General features: G+C 45.4%; 1 protein-coding gene across 1 annotated transcript in view; it reads right to left on the reverse strand.

The window, feature by feature from the left end:
- Positions 1–213: 213 nt before the first annotated feature.
- PRDM6 (PR/SET domain 6) overlaps positions 214–16607 on the reverse strand; it is a 208814-nt gene continuing 192420 nt past the window's right edge. The window contains exon 8 of the mRNA XM_068271662.1: positions 214–1041. Coding sequence (XP_068127763.1) covers positions 927–1041 — 115 coding nt within the window. The 3' untranslated portion in view covers positions 214–926. The remainder of the gene's footprint in view (positions 1042–16607) is intronic.

The raw sequence follows: 16607 nt of genomic DNA on the forward strand, positions 1-16607 counted from the left end.
TGCGTGGAGTCAGGAAAATATTGTTTCATATAAAACAAAATGGCCTATCTCTTTCAAGGGTTTTCATTTTTCCTTTGGATCAGCTGAGGCTGCAGGATGGTGTTTCTGCTGGTTGAACTATAAAGCTATATCATAACACACACCATACGTATGCATTTAGATATTTATTTGTAATATTGCAACATATTTAATTCCCCCAGTCTATCCCACATATCATAAACAAGGTCTTTGAAATCTTTAACATGAAAAGTGCACAAAGTATGGTTTGTAAGTAAGTTCAGTAGATGACAGAAGGGTGAAATGTCCTCTTTGGTCAGAAAATGGCTCTGAATGTCTTAGGAACAGGTCCCATCACAACAACATCTGGACACATAGATCATTGACGTCACCTTGTTACTAGGACAACAAGAAAATACAAACTGGAGTATTCTTCTAATTTTCCGAACCCCAACGGTGTGCCATCCATGATGTCCATATCACTGAATACGATCTTGGCCACTGCGTTTAGAGAAATGGTATCATGCTACAAAAAAAGGTGCTCCTCTAAACAGGTCCATATGCATTCATCGTCATATATATGTGGGCAGGAGGATTTAACTGAGCCTTTACTTTGGTATTAAATAACATTTTTTCTTTACAAAAAAAGTATTTAGAAATAAAGCTATCTATAGATGATGGGACTGAAAAGGTTAAGTCCCCTTGTCCTTTGAAATATGTTTCACCCCCACTCATAAATAAATAATGTCTTTCTCAGTCTCTCTTTCATGCCAAGATCAATATCTCTTAACATCTTACTTATTTTATGACTGCTTTTGGTTTTCTGGGCCTGATTGAAAGTTGTTCAGAGGAAATCTTTGGTTTTGCTTAAGTGTCCGTGACATTTAATCATGACTTTCCTTGCAGTTTAATTCCAACCAGTCAATCAGTTAATCCACTTCAATTGATTCTGTGCTCTCTGTTATCGGCTTGCACTCATTGGGCATCCTCTGATGTCGACTCAGCTGTGTGGCTTGTGTGAAGCTCCTGTCGCACCTCTCACACCTATTGGAGACAAGAGAGACAAAAATGAAGACCTCGGTTCCTTGCTTTTGGGTGTCAGAAGTTTTTTCACCATGCCTAATAGGAAGAGACATTCAAAAGTGCCTTCAGGTTTCACTATCCCTAAAGGTTTAATTGGTGGCTACTAGCAGTGTCTTTGGGACTACGATAGGGCATGGCCCGTCTGATTCAGATCAGAGGAATCTGTCAATAGAAAGGAGAAGGTGATTTCTCTAGAGAGACCTATCTTGTCCTTGCACTGATCACTGTCACATCAAATAGATAAAGAACAAAAAGAGATTTTTAGGAGAGAGCCATCAAAGGAGCAGCTTGTCTGCGGTTTTCTGCTCTGTAACCTCTATAAAGAAATTGATGACAAATAGAATTTCACCTCCTGCTAATTTAAAATGTGGAATTCAATATCTGAGGTCCTGGAGGGCAACAAAGGGAGAAGGAAGAGGAGAAAAGGAGTTAAATATATAATATGATAGAACTTCAGTATCAGTGTTGCCAAGGATGTGGGTTGGTACGAGGCTTGGAAGTAAATATTTCAGCTATAGATACAATGCTGGAAGACATATTACAGCACTCAAGCAACACAAGAGGAAATTTATAGAGCTAGACAACTTACTTCATGTGGAAAATAATTATTGACTATTTAGTTAAACAAGAGTCGAAAGGGATTAGAACAGATGCGCAGTATACTGAGCAGGGTGTTATTAATATAATTTCTTTATTAGTAATCTTGTAAGGAGTCATTTACATATTTAAATATGAAAATATAAATAAAAGAAATAATTACAAATGCCAGATGAGCCTTACGGGGTGAGAGTGGAGCTGCCACACCTGAAGAGTTTTAACTCGCTGGCCCTTATTCAAGTCACTTTTTCTCCTAGGTGATATTTTCACACCTTAACAGTAACATTCCCTTCAGTGCCCCTTAACACGTAATGCGTTGAGCTGTATCACATTGCATCGCATTGCATTCCATTTGCCAAAATGGGACGCAGCACGACGCAATGTGACGCAACTAAACGCAATGCATTACGTGTACAAGGGCCCTCAAGCCACCCGCAATCAAGGGAGTACTCAGAATAAATTTTACATTTTGAATTGCAGAGTGCTGAAAATGTATTTTAGGCTGTATTCACAATGTACAAGAAAGGCTGGCACCACAAAAATAAAATTCAGCTCTTTATTGAATTGTCATTAAAATGACATATAAGCAGGGGCGTAGCAATAGGGGGTGCAGAGGTTGCAACCGCATCGGGGCCCTTGGGCCAGAGGGGCCCCGTAGGGCCCTCCCTGAACTGCAGTATTAGCTCTCTATTGGTCCTGTGCTCATAATAATCACTTCTATAGATACTTTGAATAGTGGTAATCATTAACAAGCTGTTCCCCATCCCCTTCTTGCACCTCTGACACTGTAGTTGCCATTGGCAGGTTTTGGTGCGCCGCATCAATTGTTATGAATAGAGTGCTTGGGGGGGGCCCATGTAAAACTTGCATCGGGGCCCACAGCTCCTAAGCTACGCCACTGCATATAAGTCAGCAAGTAATCAAAAATAGGCAATAGCGGCTATTGCCTATTTTTCATTACTTGCTGACTTATATGTCATTTTAATGACAATTCAATAAAGAGCTGAATTTTATTTTTGTGGTGCCAGCCTTTCTTGTACTTTGGACTGAGGGATTCCGTTGGTACTGGGACCCAAGGCTTAGGCACACAGACATTCCTCTCTTGAATGGGTGCTCCTCCATCTTGCTTTTTGATGAGGCTGTATTCACAGTGGGATGTTGAGTTTTAATGCGACATTAAAGTCGCAACGTGTCTGTGTTAAGAGGTAACGCACTGCAAGCAGTGAGTTAACACAACGCAACATTTTTTTAACCCGACTTTAACGTCGCACTCTGGAAAAGCCCGTAGGATTAGCATTGCAGTGCGGTAAGCTGCGTTATAAGACTTTATAACGTGAGACCATAACGTCCCACTGTGAATGCGACCTTAAACAGAAGACGAAAAATTATTTCCTAAGGGAAAACTTAGGGAAAAAAGTGAATTTGAATAAGGACTATAGTTTCAGGTAAGGAAGTGTCTGTAACGGTGTCCAAGTCTCTTAACCACTTGAGGACCCACCCTTTACCCCCCCTTAAGGACCAGCGCTGTTTTAGCTGATCTGTGCTGGGTGGGCTGTGCAGCCCCCAGCACAGATCAGGGTGCAGGCAGAGCGACCAGATCGCCCCCCTTTTTTCCCCACTAGGGGGATGTTGTGCTGGGGGGGTCTGATCACTCCTGCCTGCCTGGGTGTTGCGGGGGGGCACCTCAAAGCCCCCCTCCGCGGCAACATTCCCCCTCCCTCTCCTACCTAGCTTCCCCCCAGAGATCGGAGGCTGCACAGGAACGGATCTGTCCAGTGCAGCCTCTAACAGGCTCCTGCCTGTCATGTGACAGCGATCCCCGGCCACTGATTGGCCGGGGATCGCTGATCTGGTACAACGCTGCTACTGTTAGCAGCGTTGTACGGATGTAAACAAAGCAGATTATTTCCGCTTGTGTTTACATTTAGCCTGCGAGCCGCGATCGGAGCCCCCCACCGTGAATTGACAGGAAGCAGCTGCTCGCGCGAGCGGCTGCTTCCTGATCAATTAGCTTGCAGCCGGCGACGCAGAACTGCGTCGCTGGTCCTGCAGCTGCCACTTTGCCGACGCGCGGTATGAGTGCGCGGTCGGCAAGTGGTTAAATCCCAAACTGTACATCTCACTGTCCTGGTCTTTTGACCTTCTGGTTAAGCTCCATACACTCGCTCAAACGGTGTCACTCGATACAAACAAGGAACAAGGGGTCGGGGGATCGGTTGAAAAGGACGCCCGAGCTGCCTGTATGAAAAGGGCGCCGCCATAGACATCAATGTTATTTCTGGAAATATAGGCTACAAGGTGTAGAAAAGGGCGCCCGAGTTTTGATATAGGCTACAAGTGGGCTCCCCTTTGTAGCCCATATTTTTTCGGCTACAAGGTTTTTCGGCTACAAGCGGGCTCCCCTTTGTAGCCCATCTTTTTTTCGGCTACAGTAAGGTGCCCCTCTGTAGCCCATATTATTGACTTTTTTTTTGTAGCCGAAGTTTTTATATGGGCTACAAGCACTGTAAGCCGAATTATTTCATTCCCCCACTATCCATGGCGGCCTGGAGGGGGAATAGTAATTAACACATCCCGGAGTTTTTTTCTAGCGGAAGTTTGTATATGGGCTACAAGCGCTGGAAGCCGAATTATTTCATTCCCCCACTATCCATGGCGGCCTGGAGGGGGAATAGTAATTAACACATCCCGGAGTTTTTTTGTAGCCAAAGTTTTTATATGGGCTACACCAGGCGCCTTGTTTTTTTTGTAGCCAAAGTTTTTATATGGGCTACACCAAGCGTCTTTTTTGTAGCCGAAGTTTATATGGGCTACACCAGGCGCCTTTTTTGTAGCCGAAGTTGGTATATATATGGGCTCCACCAGGCGCCCTTTTTTACCGGCGCCCTTTTCATGTAGACCCGGGGTCGGCTGAGAAGCTTTAAAAAAAAAGGTGTTTAAAATGATTTTCCATACTTACAAGAAACCTTAAGATTGTGCCAAGTAGTGTTGAGCTACAGATAGCTCTGCCGTTTGTAATCGAAATTATGAGTACAAGTTGCTGGCCTCGCCAGAAGGGGGGTTAACTTACCTACATTGCCGCCTATAACCGATGCGCTCCACATCGCATTCACTCACGTTCCACATCACTTCCATGCTTCCTACTTCAATTGGTAGGAGTAAGGATAGGAGTTACGTGTAACACAAGTGAACGCGCCGTGGAGCGTATCAGCTATAGGTGGCGACACGGGTAAGTTAACACCCCCCCCCCTCTGGCACGGGCAGCAAGTTGTACTCATAACTTCAATTACGAATGGCGTAGCTGTGGGCAGCTTGACATGAATGCCAAGAAACTCTCACTGTCACTATCCACTCCTGGAACCTGCCATGTCCAATTATGTAAAAACTTTGACCTTTACGTATTACCCCATCCTCCTTGCGACAATGCTTGGGCATGGTTATAACTGTGACACGCTCCTCTTTTCCCATCTGTAGACAAGCACAGCAACATATTATATTTACCTGCTCCAGCGCTTTATCAGGTCTCCTCTGTTCTTACCTGCAGCCACAAGCCCAAATCTGCAACTGCAGAGAAGTGCAGAGGTGACCCAACACAGTGCTGGAATACATAATGCTCCACTGTGCTGCTCTTACGTGTGGAGGAGGGTTTGATGAGGGTGGAGAATGTAGTGTATGAGAGGGGGGGGGGTGCTTTACTTGCTACGCCTGCAGGGGGGGGGGGCTGCGTGTAGTGATACACAGGCCACACTTAGAGGAGGACCTGCCTACATTCAATGAGTAAAGAACTGTTTTGGTTACTAGTGAAGTCACTAACTCCCTTAGAGTGACTCATAATCTATTCCCTACCATAGTCATATGTCCATCATAGTCTAGAGCTAATTTTGTTTTTGGGATGTGGAAGGAAACTGAAATGCCTGGAGGAAACTCATGCAGACACAGGGAAAACATACAAACTGTACAGATAGTACCCTGGCTGGGACTAGAACTGGAGACACAGCACTGCAAGTGCTAACCACTACACCCCTATGATGTCAAAAAATGAACCTGATTCAAAAATTGTGCCTCCCAGGAATGAGCAGGGCAGCCTGTTTGCACGAAAGGTTCAGCATATTTGTGCATTAAAGTTGGCATATATTATGCAATTTTCTAACAAATTAGGTGTTATAAATAACAAAAAAGGTGAATTTAATGAAAATCTATTAGGAAAGGAGTCCCACAATCTACAGCCTAGTCATACCATGCCTGCAGAAACTCCATTATGCCCCATGCCATGGTCCTGCCTCCCTTTTTCATATAGTACACATTGCTCAGCTGTTGCTTAGCAATACATCTGTACAACATTGGGACCCTGCAGTGTCACTCCCAGGATCGAGTTCGATCCTGGCGCACAGCACAAATTGGGGGAAAATTGTGCATGTGCACCTTAATTCCCTGAGTTAATAATGAGAATAAATCAACTGAAAGCACAACATTCTCTGAAGAATTTACAGAACCGGTTCATGAAAAGTGTTTGTGGAGTCAAATGGTTTTGATCTGGCAATTTCTGCCCGATGTAAACCCAGATAAGGCAGAAAAATGAGCTGCGCGTAACAGTATTATGTTAAACATACATATTCTAAAATTAATGTTCAAACATAAGAACCGACATTCAGAAGAACGTTGCCTTTCAAAAGTGTGGGTGATCTTGAAGAAACTGTCAGTGATTACCGTGAGCTGGAAGTCCAGCTGGTTCCAGACCACAACTGTTATATAGCCCAGAGGAAATGTAAGAAATGTCTCTGTTCTTAAAACGTTCTCATGTTTCCAGCATAGAAGGCTACTTTGTACTGAAGGTCAGTACAACCTGGCCAACACACTTCAATGCTCATAAATTGTTTATAGCATCAAACAAAGTATGTGAACATTAGCAGAAAGTTGTAGTTAGTGGTGAATGGGATAAATCTCAGATAATGTTCAAGTAGTTCCAAAGTGGGTAAAGTAAAATATGTATTGGACCTAATTTATTGCGGCACCTCTAGCGATCATCAAGCATTCCCAGCGGGAATATCATAAGTGACCCAGCAACCCCAGAGAAGAATTTTGGCGGCAAAAGATTGCAGAATATTGAAATATAGTGGAGATTGCTGATAAGTTAGTAAATTAAATGGTGTATAACTCAGTTTCATGCACCTGCCTGCATCGTTACGTTTTTAAACAAAAATCCTGGATGTATTTAAAAAATAATAATGTTAATAATACCAACCAACCCAACCGCAATCTCAGATCTGCACACAAGCTTCTTTTATCCTCTTCTAAAATTACCTCCTCACATTCACGTGTACAAGACTTCTCACGTGCCTCACCCCTCCTCTGGAATGCCCTTCCACAACACATCCGCCACTCTCCCACCTTTGAAATCTTTAAACGCTCCCTCAAAACCCACCTTTTCCAACAAGCATATTCTCTAGCTTAGGCCATGCACCCACTAAATAACCTAATTACGCACTGCCTATACATATACTGTACATATACTGTCATCATGTTAAATCAAATTGTAATCAGCATGCTGTATCTTGTATCAATGTTTGATGTATATCATTGTCTGTATCATTATGTATCCCTTGTTTGTTTTCTTACATTGTACAGCGCCACGGAATATGTTGGCACTTTATAAATAAATAATAATAATAAAAATAATCATAACCTTTGCTGCGGATGCTACCTACAGTAGAAATTAGAAAACCACTAGAGCCTCATACACAGGTACAAGGACTGCTGTCAGAGAGGGGTTAGGCGACAGTGTGGGCCTGAGGCTGTACAGATGCATCACTATCCCACAATCTAGCAACGCGTTCTATTGCTATGTGAGGGGGGGCAGTGGCGTTCCTATCATTGGGCGCAGGGGGGGTGTGGTGCACCTGGGGATAGACAGGCAAGGGGGTGTCGCCAAGCCCCCCTGGCCCCTACATCGGCAGAGCAGGAAAGGGGGGAAAGAAGCGCTAGAAGGAGGGGCAGTGGGGACAGCGGCGGGGAGGGGGCCAGAACCCCCCTCCCTCACCTGGGTCCCCTTCTTCTGCTCTGTTACCCTCTAGAATAGCGTCGGCGATGCAGCATTGTGGGCGGGCGGAGGATTGCTCACCTTCTAACTTCCACGTTCCAAGCGCTGGAACGCAGCGTCAATGTTGTCACGGGTCTCCGCCTTCAATGCCGCACACCTTCCTGATTGGCGGAAGCACAGTGGGCAGCATTGAAGGCGGAGACCTGTGACGAGGGGACGCTGCGTTCAAGCACTTGGAACGCGGAAGTTAGAAGGTGAGTAATCCTCCGCCCGCCCACAGTGCCGCATCACTGCTGCTATTCTGGAGGGTGACGGAGCAGAAGGAGGGGACACAGGTGAGGGAGGGGGCTGTCCCCTACCCCTCCTTCTAACCCTTCCTTCAGCAACTATGCTGGCTACACTGGGGGCACTATGCTAATGGGGGCAACTTTGCTGGCTACACTGGGGGCACTATGCTAATGGGGGCAACTATGCTGGCTACACTGGGGGCACTATGCTAATGGGGGCAACTATGCTGGCTACATTGGGGGCAACTTTGCTGGCTACACTGGGGGCACTATGCTAATGGTGCAACTATGCTGGCTACACTGGTGCACTATGCTAATCGGGCCATCTATGCTGGCTACACTGGGGGCACTATGCTAATGGGGGCAACTATGCTGGCTACACTGGGGGCAACTTTGCTGGCTACACTGGGGGCACTATGCTAATGGGGGCAACTATGCTGGCTACACTGGGGGCACTATGCTAATGGGGGCAACTATGCTGGCTACACTGGGGGCACTATGCTAATGGGGCAACTATGCTGGCTTCACTGGGGGCAACTTTGCTGGCTACACTGGGGCAACTATGCTGGCTGCACTGGGGACAACTAGGCTGGCTACACTGGGGGCAACTACGCTGGCTACACTGGGGGCAACTATGCTAATGGGGGCAACTACGCTGGCCACACTGGGGACAACTATGCTGGCTACACTGGGGGAAACTACACTAGCTTTACTGGGGGCAACTATACTATCTATACTGGGACAACTATACTAGCTACACTGGGGGCAACTATACTAGGGCAACTATATTACCTATCCTGGGGGCGACTATCATAGCTACCTATACTGGGGCAACTATACTACAGACAACTATACTACCTATACTGGGGAGAGGCAACTATAATAGTTACCTATACTGCGGGCAACTATGCTAGCTAGCTATACTGGGGGCAACTTTATTACATATACTGGGGCAACTATACTACGCACAACTATACTACCTATACTGGGGTGGGGGCAACTATAATAGCTACCTATACTGGGGCAGCTATACTGGGGGCAACTATACTAGCTGTCTATACTGGGGGCAAATTGATTACATATACTGGGGCAACTATATTACCTATACTGGGGGCACCTATACCTGGCATTACCTGCCGTGGCATGCGTAGTTTGCCACACTCGCTTTTGGGGGGGGGGGGGTGTCTTATCCACTTTGTCCTCCTTGACGTATAAAAACGTCAAGGAGGACAGGCGCGCTCCCGCGCACTCCCGCGGCCGATCGCGCGCGTGCACGCGCACTCCCGGCCGCGGAGTCGGTAGCCACGGAATCAATGTATCGGGCTGGGGAGCCCGATCATTGATTCCTCTCCCCCGCTGAAAAAGCGACAGCTTCTCTCGGAAGCTTCGCTCTTTCTGAACCTGTGTCCCTCTAAGCGTACATTGTACGCTTAGAGTGACGTCATGTAAAAAAAATCGAGATTGCCATCTTGTGGCCAAAAAGTAAAACTACAAGCAAATACCCAAAAACATTACACTACACCAATATTTCCCCAAATAAAACACTTTTATATCCCACCCTCCCAAAAATGCCCACATAAAATGTTTAATAAAAAAAAACAAAAAAAAACATTACTATAAAAAAAAAAACATAAATATTTACCTAAGGGTCTAAACTTTTTAAATATCTATGTAAAGATGAAATATTTCTCTCTATTTTTTTTTTATAAGCTTGTAAATAGTGATGTATGCAAAACGGAAAAAATGCTCTTTTATTTCCAAATAAAATATTGTCGCGATACATTGTGATAGGGACATAATTTAAATGGTGAAATAACCGTGACAAATGGGCAATAACAATACGTGGGTTTTAATTATGGAGGCATGTATTATTTTAAAACTATAATGGCCGAAAACTGACAAATAATGAATTTTTTCATTTTTTTTCTTATTCTTCCTGTTAAAATGCATTTACAGTAAATTGGCTCTTAGCAAAATGTACCCCCCAAAGAAAGCCTAATTGGTGGCGGAAAAAACAAGATATAGATCAGTTCATTGTGATTAGTAGTGATAAAGTTATAGGCTAATGAATGGGAGGTGAACATTGCTCGGATGCATAAGCTGAAAACGACTGAGATGTTAAGTGGTTATAATACCCAGCACCGGGTGTCAAATGCCCTAGGTACGCCACTGGGGGGAGGGACCCAATGAGGTGGTGCACAAGGAGCATCACAGAGCAAGTGAGGTGAGTGGGGAAAACAGTACCATTGGCCAGCGCTCAGCCAAGTTAATTTGGCTGGTAGATTACTTACCGACATGTCAAGGGGGATTGGGGGCAGCTGTACACACTATAGATTCCGTATGTCTGCGGTATTGCACACCCCCTTCAATCTTGAAGCATCCCCCCCCCCCCCCCCCAACCAAAATGCTTAGGAGATAAGGAGAAGGGCTCTAGTGACAATCACCACATCGCGTTTAATTAATTCTAATTAATCAGTATGATTAAAGTATTGCAATTCTGTTTATTTGGTATGAAATTAAATTACTTATTCCAAGTATCAAGAGGGTGACTCTTCACCAGTGAAACAACCACAAGGGTGATAAAAGGCTCCGATTGTACAACTAATCAATGTTCAGCCAATATAAAGAGACGTCCATGATACCTTATATCCCTGATGGCACATGGAAACAGCACTAGTCTGTTTCAGGTCTCATAGGACTCTTTATCAAGCAGTGGCGTAGCTAGAGATCATGGGGCTGCATAGGAAAATGTTCATGGGGCCCTCAGATGTAGGCACTATTAAGCAATGCCGCCTGCCCCTACCTTATGGATATGAGCTGATTGGGCAATTTACATTCTTATGCAATTAACACTGCACATAGTTCATAGGCAATGAGACTAAGTCAGAGGGTGGAAAAACACAAGAAAGTTAATGGTGAAAATATTAGTACCCACTGGGACCCCTCTGCTCCAGGGCCCCATAGCAGCTGCTATGGCTGCTATGACTATTGCTACACCCGCTACGCCTGGAGTACCAGAAAATGCAGCCTGCATATAGATAGGTATACCAAATGCCTAGTGTGTGCAATGTTTAAGCAGTAGAAGGCTTATAAAAGGGCCCCGATCGCGGCTCGCACGCATAATGTAAACACGCGGGGAAGAAATCCCCGCTGTTTACATCAAAACGGCGCTGCGCCGTAGGGCAGATCGGCGATCCCCGGCCTCTGATTGGCCAGGGATCGCCGTCATTTGATAGGCTGAAGCCTATCCCCTCAGGCACAGGACGGATATCCGTCCTGCGCACATCACAGCCAGAGCGAGAGGGAGGAAGAGGTAGGGAGGGCGGAAAACGCTGCGGAGGGGGCTTTGAGGAGCCCCCCCCGCTCGGCCACACAGAGCGGCGGCGATCAGACCCCCCAGCAGGTCATCCCCCTAGTGTGGAAAAACGGGAGGAAGTCTGATCGCCCTGCCATTAACACGATCTGTGCTGCGGGCTGCAGAGCCCACGCAGCACAGATCTCCAAAACATAGCCCGGTCCCTGCGACCTATGTGGCCTGTGCAGATATCTGGTGTGGAGTTTGGGGGATGCCGCTACACAAAATGAACAAAGTACATGTAGTCCACCTTCAGATACCTGCATGTAACGATCGGTGTAACACAGAGAGGGTCTGATTATTGGTGAACTGCAGTATCACCAAAAATACAGATATATACCTGATTATTGATGATCTGCAGTATCACCGATAATCAGATATATTACTAACATCTGGACACCTGAGAGATATCAGTGTTTGGTGCAACAGTAATACTTTGAGAACAATATCAGGAGGACAGGTACAAAGGCAGTAAGGAATACTGCACTAGAGAATGAGTACCTTTCAGCAGCCTGAGAATCTCCCGCAGGGAGGAGTCAGACTGGGAGAGGAAAGGACCAGAGCGCGAGTGACACCAATAGGAGGATGTCACTGACTGATCTGTGAACTATCTCTAACTGAGGAGATAGTTCTCAAGGTCGGACAAGCCAGGTCGGCAACACATGGACATACAAAGTACAAAGACAGGAGGCTGATTCGGTAATCCTAAGGCACGCAGGGTTTGGCAACAGAGTATCAGATATAGCGAAGTACCGAATCAGTGAACAGAAGAGTGGTCAGGAAAGCAGTAAGTCATAACAGATAATAAACAATGCCTAGTCTTGGGTGTGAGCTCCGTGGATCATCAACACTCTGGAACTAGTCTGACATATAACAGAATGATAACACAAGTCCCTAATCTTGGGTGTGAGGTCCTTGATCATCAACACCCTGGAACTAGTCTGAAGTATAACAGAATGGTAACACAAGTCTCTAATCTTGGGTGTGAGGTCCTTGATCATCAACACCCTGGAACTAGTCTGCAGTATAACAGAATGATAACCCAAGTCCCTAATCTTGGGTGTGAGGTCCTTGATCATCAACACCCTGGAACTAGTCTGAAGTATAACAGAATGATAACACAAGTCCCTAATCTTGGGTGTGAGGTCCTTGATCATCAACACCCTGGAACTAGTCTGACATATAACAGAATGATAACACAAGTCCCTAATCTTGGGTGTGAGGTCCTTGATCATAAACACCCTGGGACTAGTCTGAAGTATAACAGAATGATAACACAGATTCCTAATCTTTGGGTGTGAGGTCCTTGATCATCAACACCCTGGAACTAGTCTGAAGTATAACAGAATGATAACACAAGTCCCTAATCTTGGGTGTGAGGTCCTTGATCATCAACACCCTGGAACTAGTCTGAAGTATAACAAAATGATAACACAAGTCCCTAATCTTGGGTGTGAGGTCCTTGATCATCAACACCCTGGAACTAGTCTGACATATAACAGAATGATAACACAAGTCCCTAATCTTGGGTGTGAGGTCCTTGATCATCAACACCCTGGAACTAGTCTGAAGTATAACAAAATTATAACACAAGTCCCTAATCTTGGGTGTGAGGTCCTTGATCATCAACACCCTGGAACTAGTCTGAAGTATAACAGACAGGTAACACAGATTCTGACAATAAGGTCTGAGTGCTTCCACGTAGTGATCGCAACGGCAGACAACCAGCGAATGACCAGCACCCGGTATATATAGCACAGCGCTCTCCAGCGCCTCCCCTAAGTGCTGAACCAATGGGAACTGGTTGAATCGTCAGCTGACCGGCTTGGTCAGCTGACTCCCTTCTGGCTGTCATAAAAGTTCTGCCTCTCAGCGCGCGCGGGCGTCCTTCTGAACCTGTGTGGACTATCAGTCCCAGCCACACCAGACATGTGTTGCGCACCACCCGCCGCGCTGGACGCGGAACCAGCCGCACCGCTAGCAGGGCAGATGTAGGCCTACGCGTGCAAACCGCCGCGTTGGATGCGGAATCAGCCGCCTTGTTCTGAGCACACGCGGCGGCTTTTCCGCGTTTTCTCACACTGCACTGCATCCACTCAGGATACTTTTACGAGCCTGGCTTGCTTTAAAGTTTAACTTTATTCATTTGTCTATATACAAACCTTGACCAAAAATATTGCACTTTGAAAGCATTAAAGCATTCCCTGGAAGCCATAACTCTGGATTTTTGGCTATATATATTCAGCTAGACTTCAGAAGCAGTTAAGCATATCATTATAATAAATTGGTTGTATTTTCCTTGATTGTGTTTCTGGGAATATTCTTAGCAGCCTGCTCTACTGTTAAAAACTGCACTGTGATCTTGACGAATGTAAAATGTCAGCATTAATGTATCAGACCTATCAGCTCAATGAAAATAACTCAGAAGTATTGATTGCCTAATGATTTTTGGTGTATTCATTAACGTCTATGGGCAGATCATCCTCTCCAAGCGCCTGGAGTGCTGATGACACATTAGCGTATTGCTGATTGTTTATTAGAAAACTGATTAGTTAGTGGATTGGTGTACCAAAATATACTACCTTTTACTGCATGACAAACTTGGAATGAAGGGATTTACTACATTTACTACTTTCTTGGTGCTTTAATGGCCTTACACAGGTCTGTATTCCCTATCCCTTATATTATGTAGCAGTTCTGAGTGCCAGGCAATAAATAAGGAAACCGATTGTGTATCCTTGTAAGCCTTAAAGCAAACATGAAGCAAAAAAACTTATGAAATAATGAATTGTATGTGTAATATGGATAATGAATAGAACGTTAGTAGCAAAGAAAAGAGTCTAGTGTTTTTATTTTCAGTTTCATAATTTTTTTACAACATTGCATCATTCTGTCATATCTGTCATATTTGCATATTTGTTTAGAAACCACCCTCTGTATTTTAAATTATAAAACAGAGCAGCGCTAACGACCCTTTAAACTTCTTTGTGAAGTAAATCCTTATCTCAAGCTGTCTCTTGGTTGTTTAAGTGCTTCAGAAATGAGAACTGTATTTGACCCAAGTTGGGTACGAAAGAGCTCAGAGAAAGTTTTTTGCATAGATAACAACTGAAGTTTCTTAACTCTTCCCGTACTGGAAAACAATATGAGACTGTTTTATTTGCAATTAATGTTCTATTACTTAGCTGTACTACACGTACAATTCATTAACTCATACGTTTTTTTTCGCTTTAGGTATGCTTCAAGAATGGCATTTTTTGTTAATGAATGCATTACACGATCAGATACCTATACCTACAGCTGGTGGCGTAGTCTGAGCAACTGCCTGATGCGCTGGAAATAAAGTGTGGCGGGGGATGGGGGAATAATGTCTACTTCGATAGAGTCATTGGTAGTTGTATGAAGTACAATTTTGGCTTCTTAAAATGGAAAGTATTTGCAAGTTTCACTACCACACGAGCAAAATGCAATGCTGGCAAGAAATTACACAGGACAGGCCTTCACTAATGGTGGGTATGGACAAGATAAAGGTCTGTGTATAGGACTTTTAAGTGTGGTGCTACATAGTAGCCAGTAATGTTATGGGGGACCAGATCCATCAGGACTTGTAGTGGTCCTAAATAAATTGGAAAAGTAATGATTTGCATATTCAACCAACCATCCTGGAGGGATCCATTATGGATGTTACTTTTCACACATGTGAGCGGGAAACCTTCTAATACCTTCTATTTTAAGAATTTTAAAGGACAAAAAAAGTGTGTCCGAGTTGTCTCTCTGTTGTTTCACTGGTCATCCTGGAAGTTGGTTTGTTGTTTAATATATCAGGGTTTTTTTTGTATTTTTTTTTACCAAGGATCCCAATAAGCATTGCTGCAACTTCAGAAAATCTTTGACTTGCTGCTCCCTGCAATGGCTAAAAAACCCTATCATGAGAACCCCCTCAGTATGGTAATACCAGTGGATTTCTCCTCTTTGTTCAAAGCAAGATATAATGCAAATAAACATGAAATGTAAGTTCGGGGGTCATGCTTTCATCACATGACAGGAGCAATGTCAATGAAGTCAAGGCAGGCCTTCTACCACCATGTCATTATATAAGGGGGCAGCGTGGTAGATAAGAAGTTAGCACTGTTGCCTTGCAGCTATTGAATCTCTAGTTAAAATCTATATGCTATATGAATGGAGTTTATTAATTCTCCCCATGTTTTGTTGGGTTCACAGTTAGCTTACCTGTGTGTTTTGCAATGTGGGAGGGACGCAGAAAGAAACCAGTGCAAACATGGGGAGAACATACAAAGTGCATGCGTTTTCCTGGTGAAGATTGGAACATGAAACACTAGGGCAGACACAAGGGAGAACTGCAAAAATGTTTTCCACTTGGACACCATGGGCTTGATGCACAAAATCGGGGTAATACTGCCATGCACAGACATCGCACGGTATTAGCTCGACCCATGGTATTTACATAGCGTGACCGTTGCTGCGGTAACATGCATCACTAACCAGCGTTATCACTAGTATCCAGGGCTAGGCCGAGGCAGAGGCGAGAGAGGCTCCAGCCTCAGGGCGCAGTGTAGGAGGGGGGCGCACAACTCACTCAGCTATAATTCCCCTATTGTGTTTGAAGCAGAGAGAAATAAGAAAAGGGGATACATGGCAGTGACTGCAACCCAGATAAATAGAGATTAAGGTCCTGGGGGTCCTAGGGCACCGCCAGGCGCGGAGCTAGGGGGGGTCGGGGTAGGACAAGTGCCCCGGGGCGCCGGGTCCCCAAGGGCGCCCAGCTGAGCTTCGGGTTTTTTTGTTGTTGCGGGGCTGAGGGGAGCAGCGCAGAGAAGAGAGAGAGCTGTGCGGACGGTGGGGAAGGGGGGCCATCTCCCCCCTCCTTCCCTCACCTTAGGTGCTCTCTCTCTCCCTCGCTGTCCCCTCCAATGTCTGTCCGGTGGTTGGCAGCGGCGGGCGGAACTCACCTCCGTCACGCTCCAGCGCCGCGTCGGAACACCGGCCGGAAGTTCGGGTGCGCAGCCGCTGCTCTGGTCTGGACCAGACCAGAGTAGCGGCAGATCCATCCGGCGCTGCGACGAGACGGAGGTAAGTTCCGCCCGCCGCTGCCAGACACCGGACAGACATTGGAGGGGACAGCGAGGGAGAGAGAGAGCAGCTCTTCTCTGCGCTGCTCCCCTCCTGCTGGGGAGGGGGACACCTGGCTACCTACTCTGGGCACCTATACCTCTGGCTGCCTACTCTGGGC

Source organism: Hyperolius riggenbachi, chromosome 1, assembly GCF_040937935.1.
Source record: "Hyperolius riggenbachi isolate aHypRig1 chromosome 1, aHypRig1.pri, whole genome shotgun sequence".
Lineage (NCBI taxonomy): Eukaryota > Metazoa > Chordata > Amphibia > Anura > Hyperoliidae > Hyperolius > Hyperolius riggenbachi.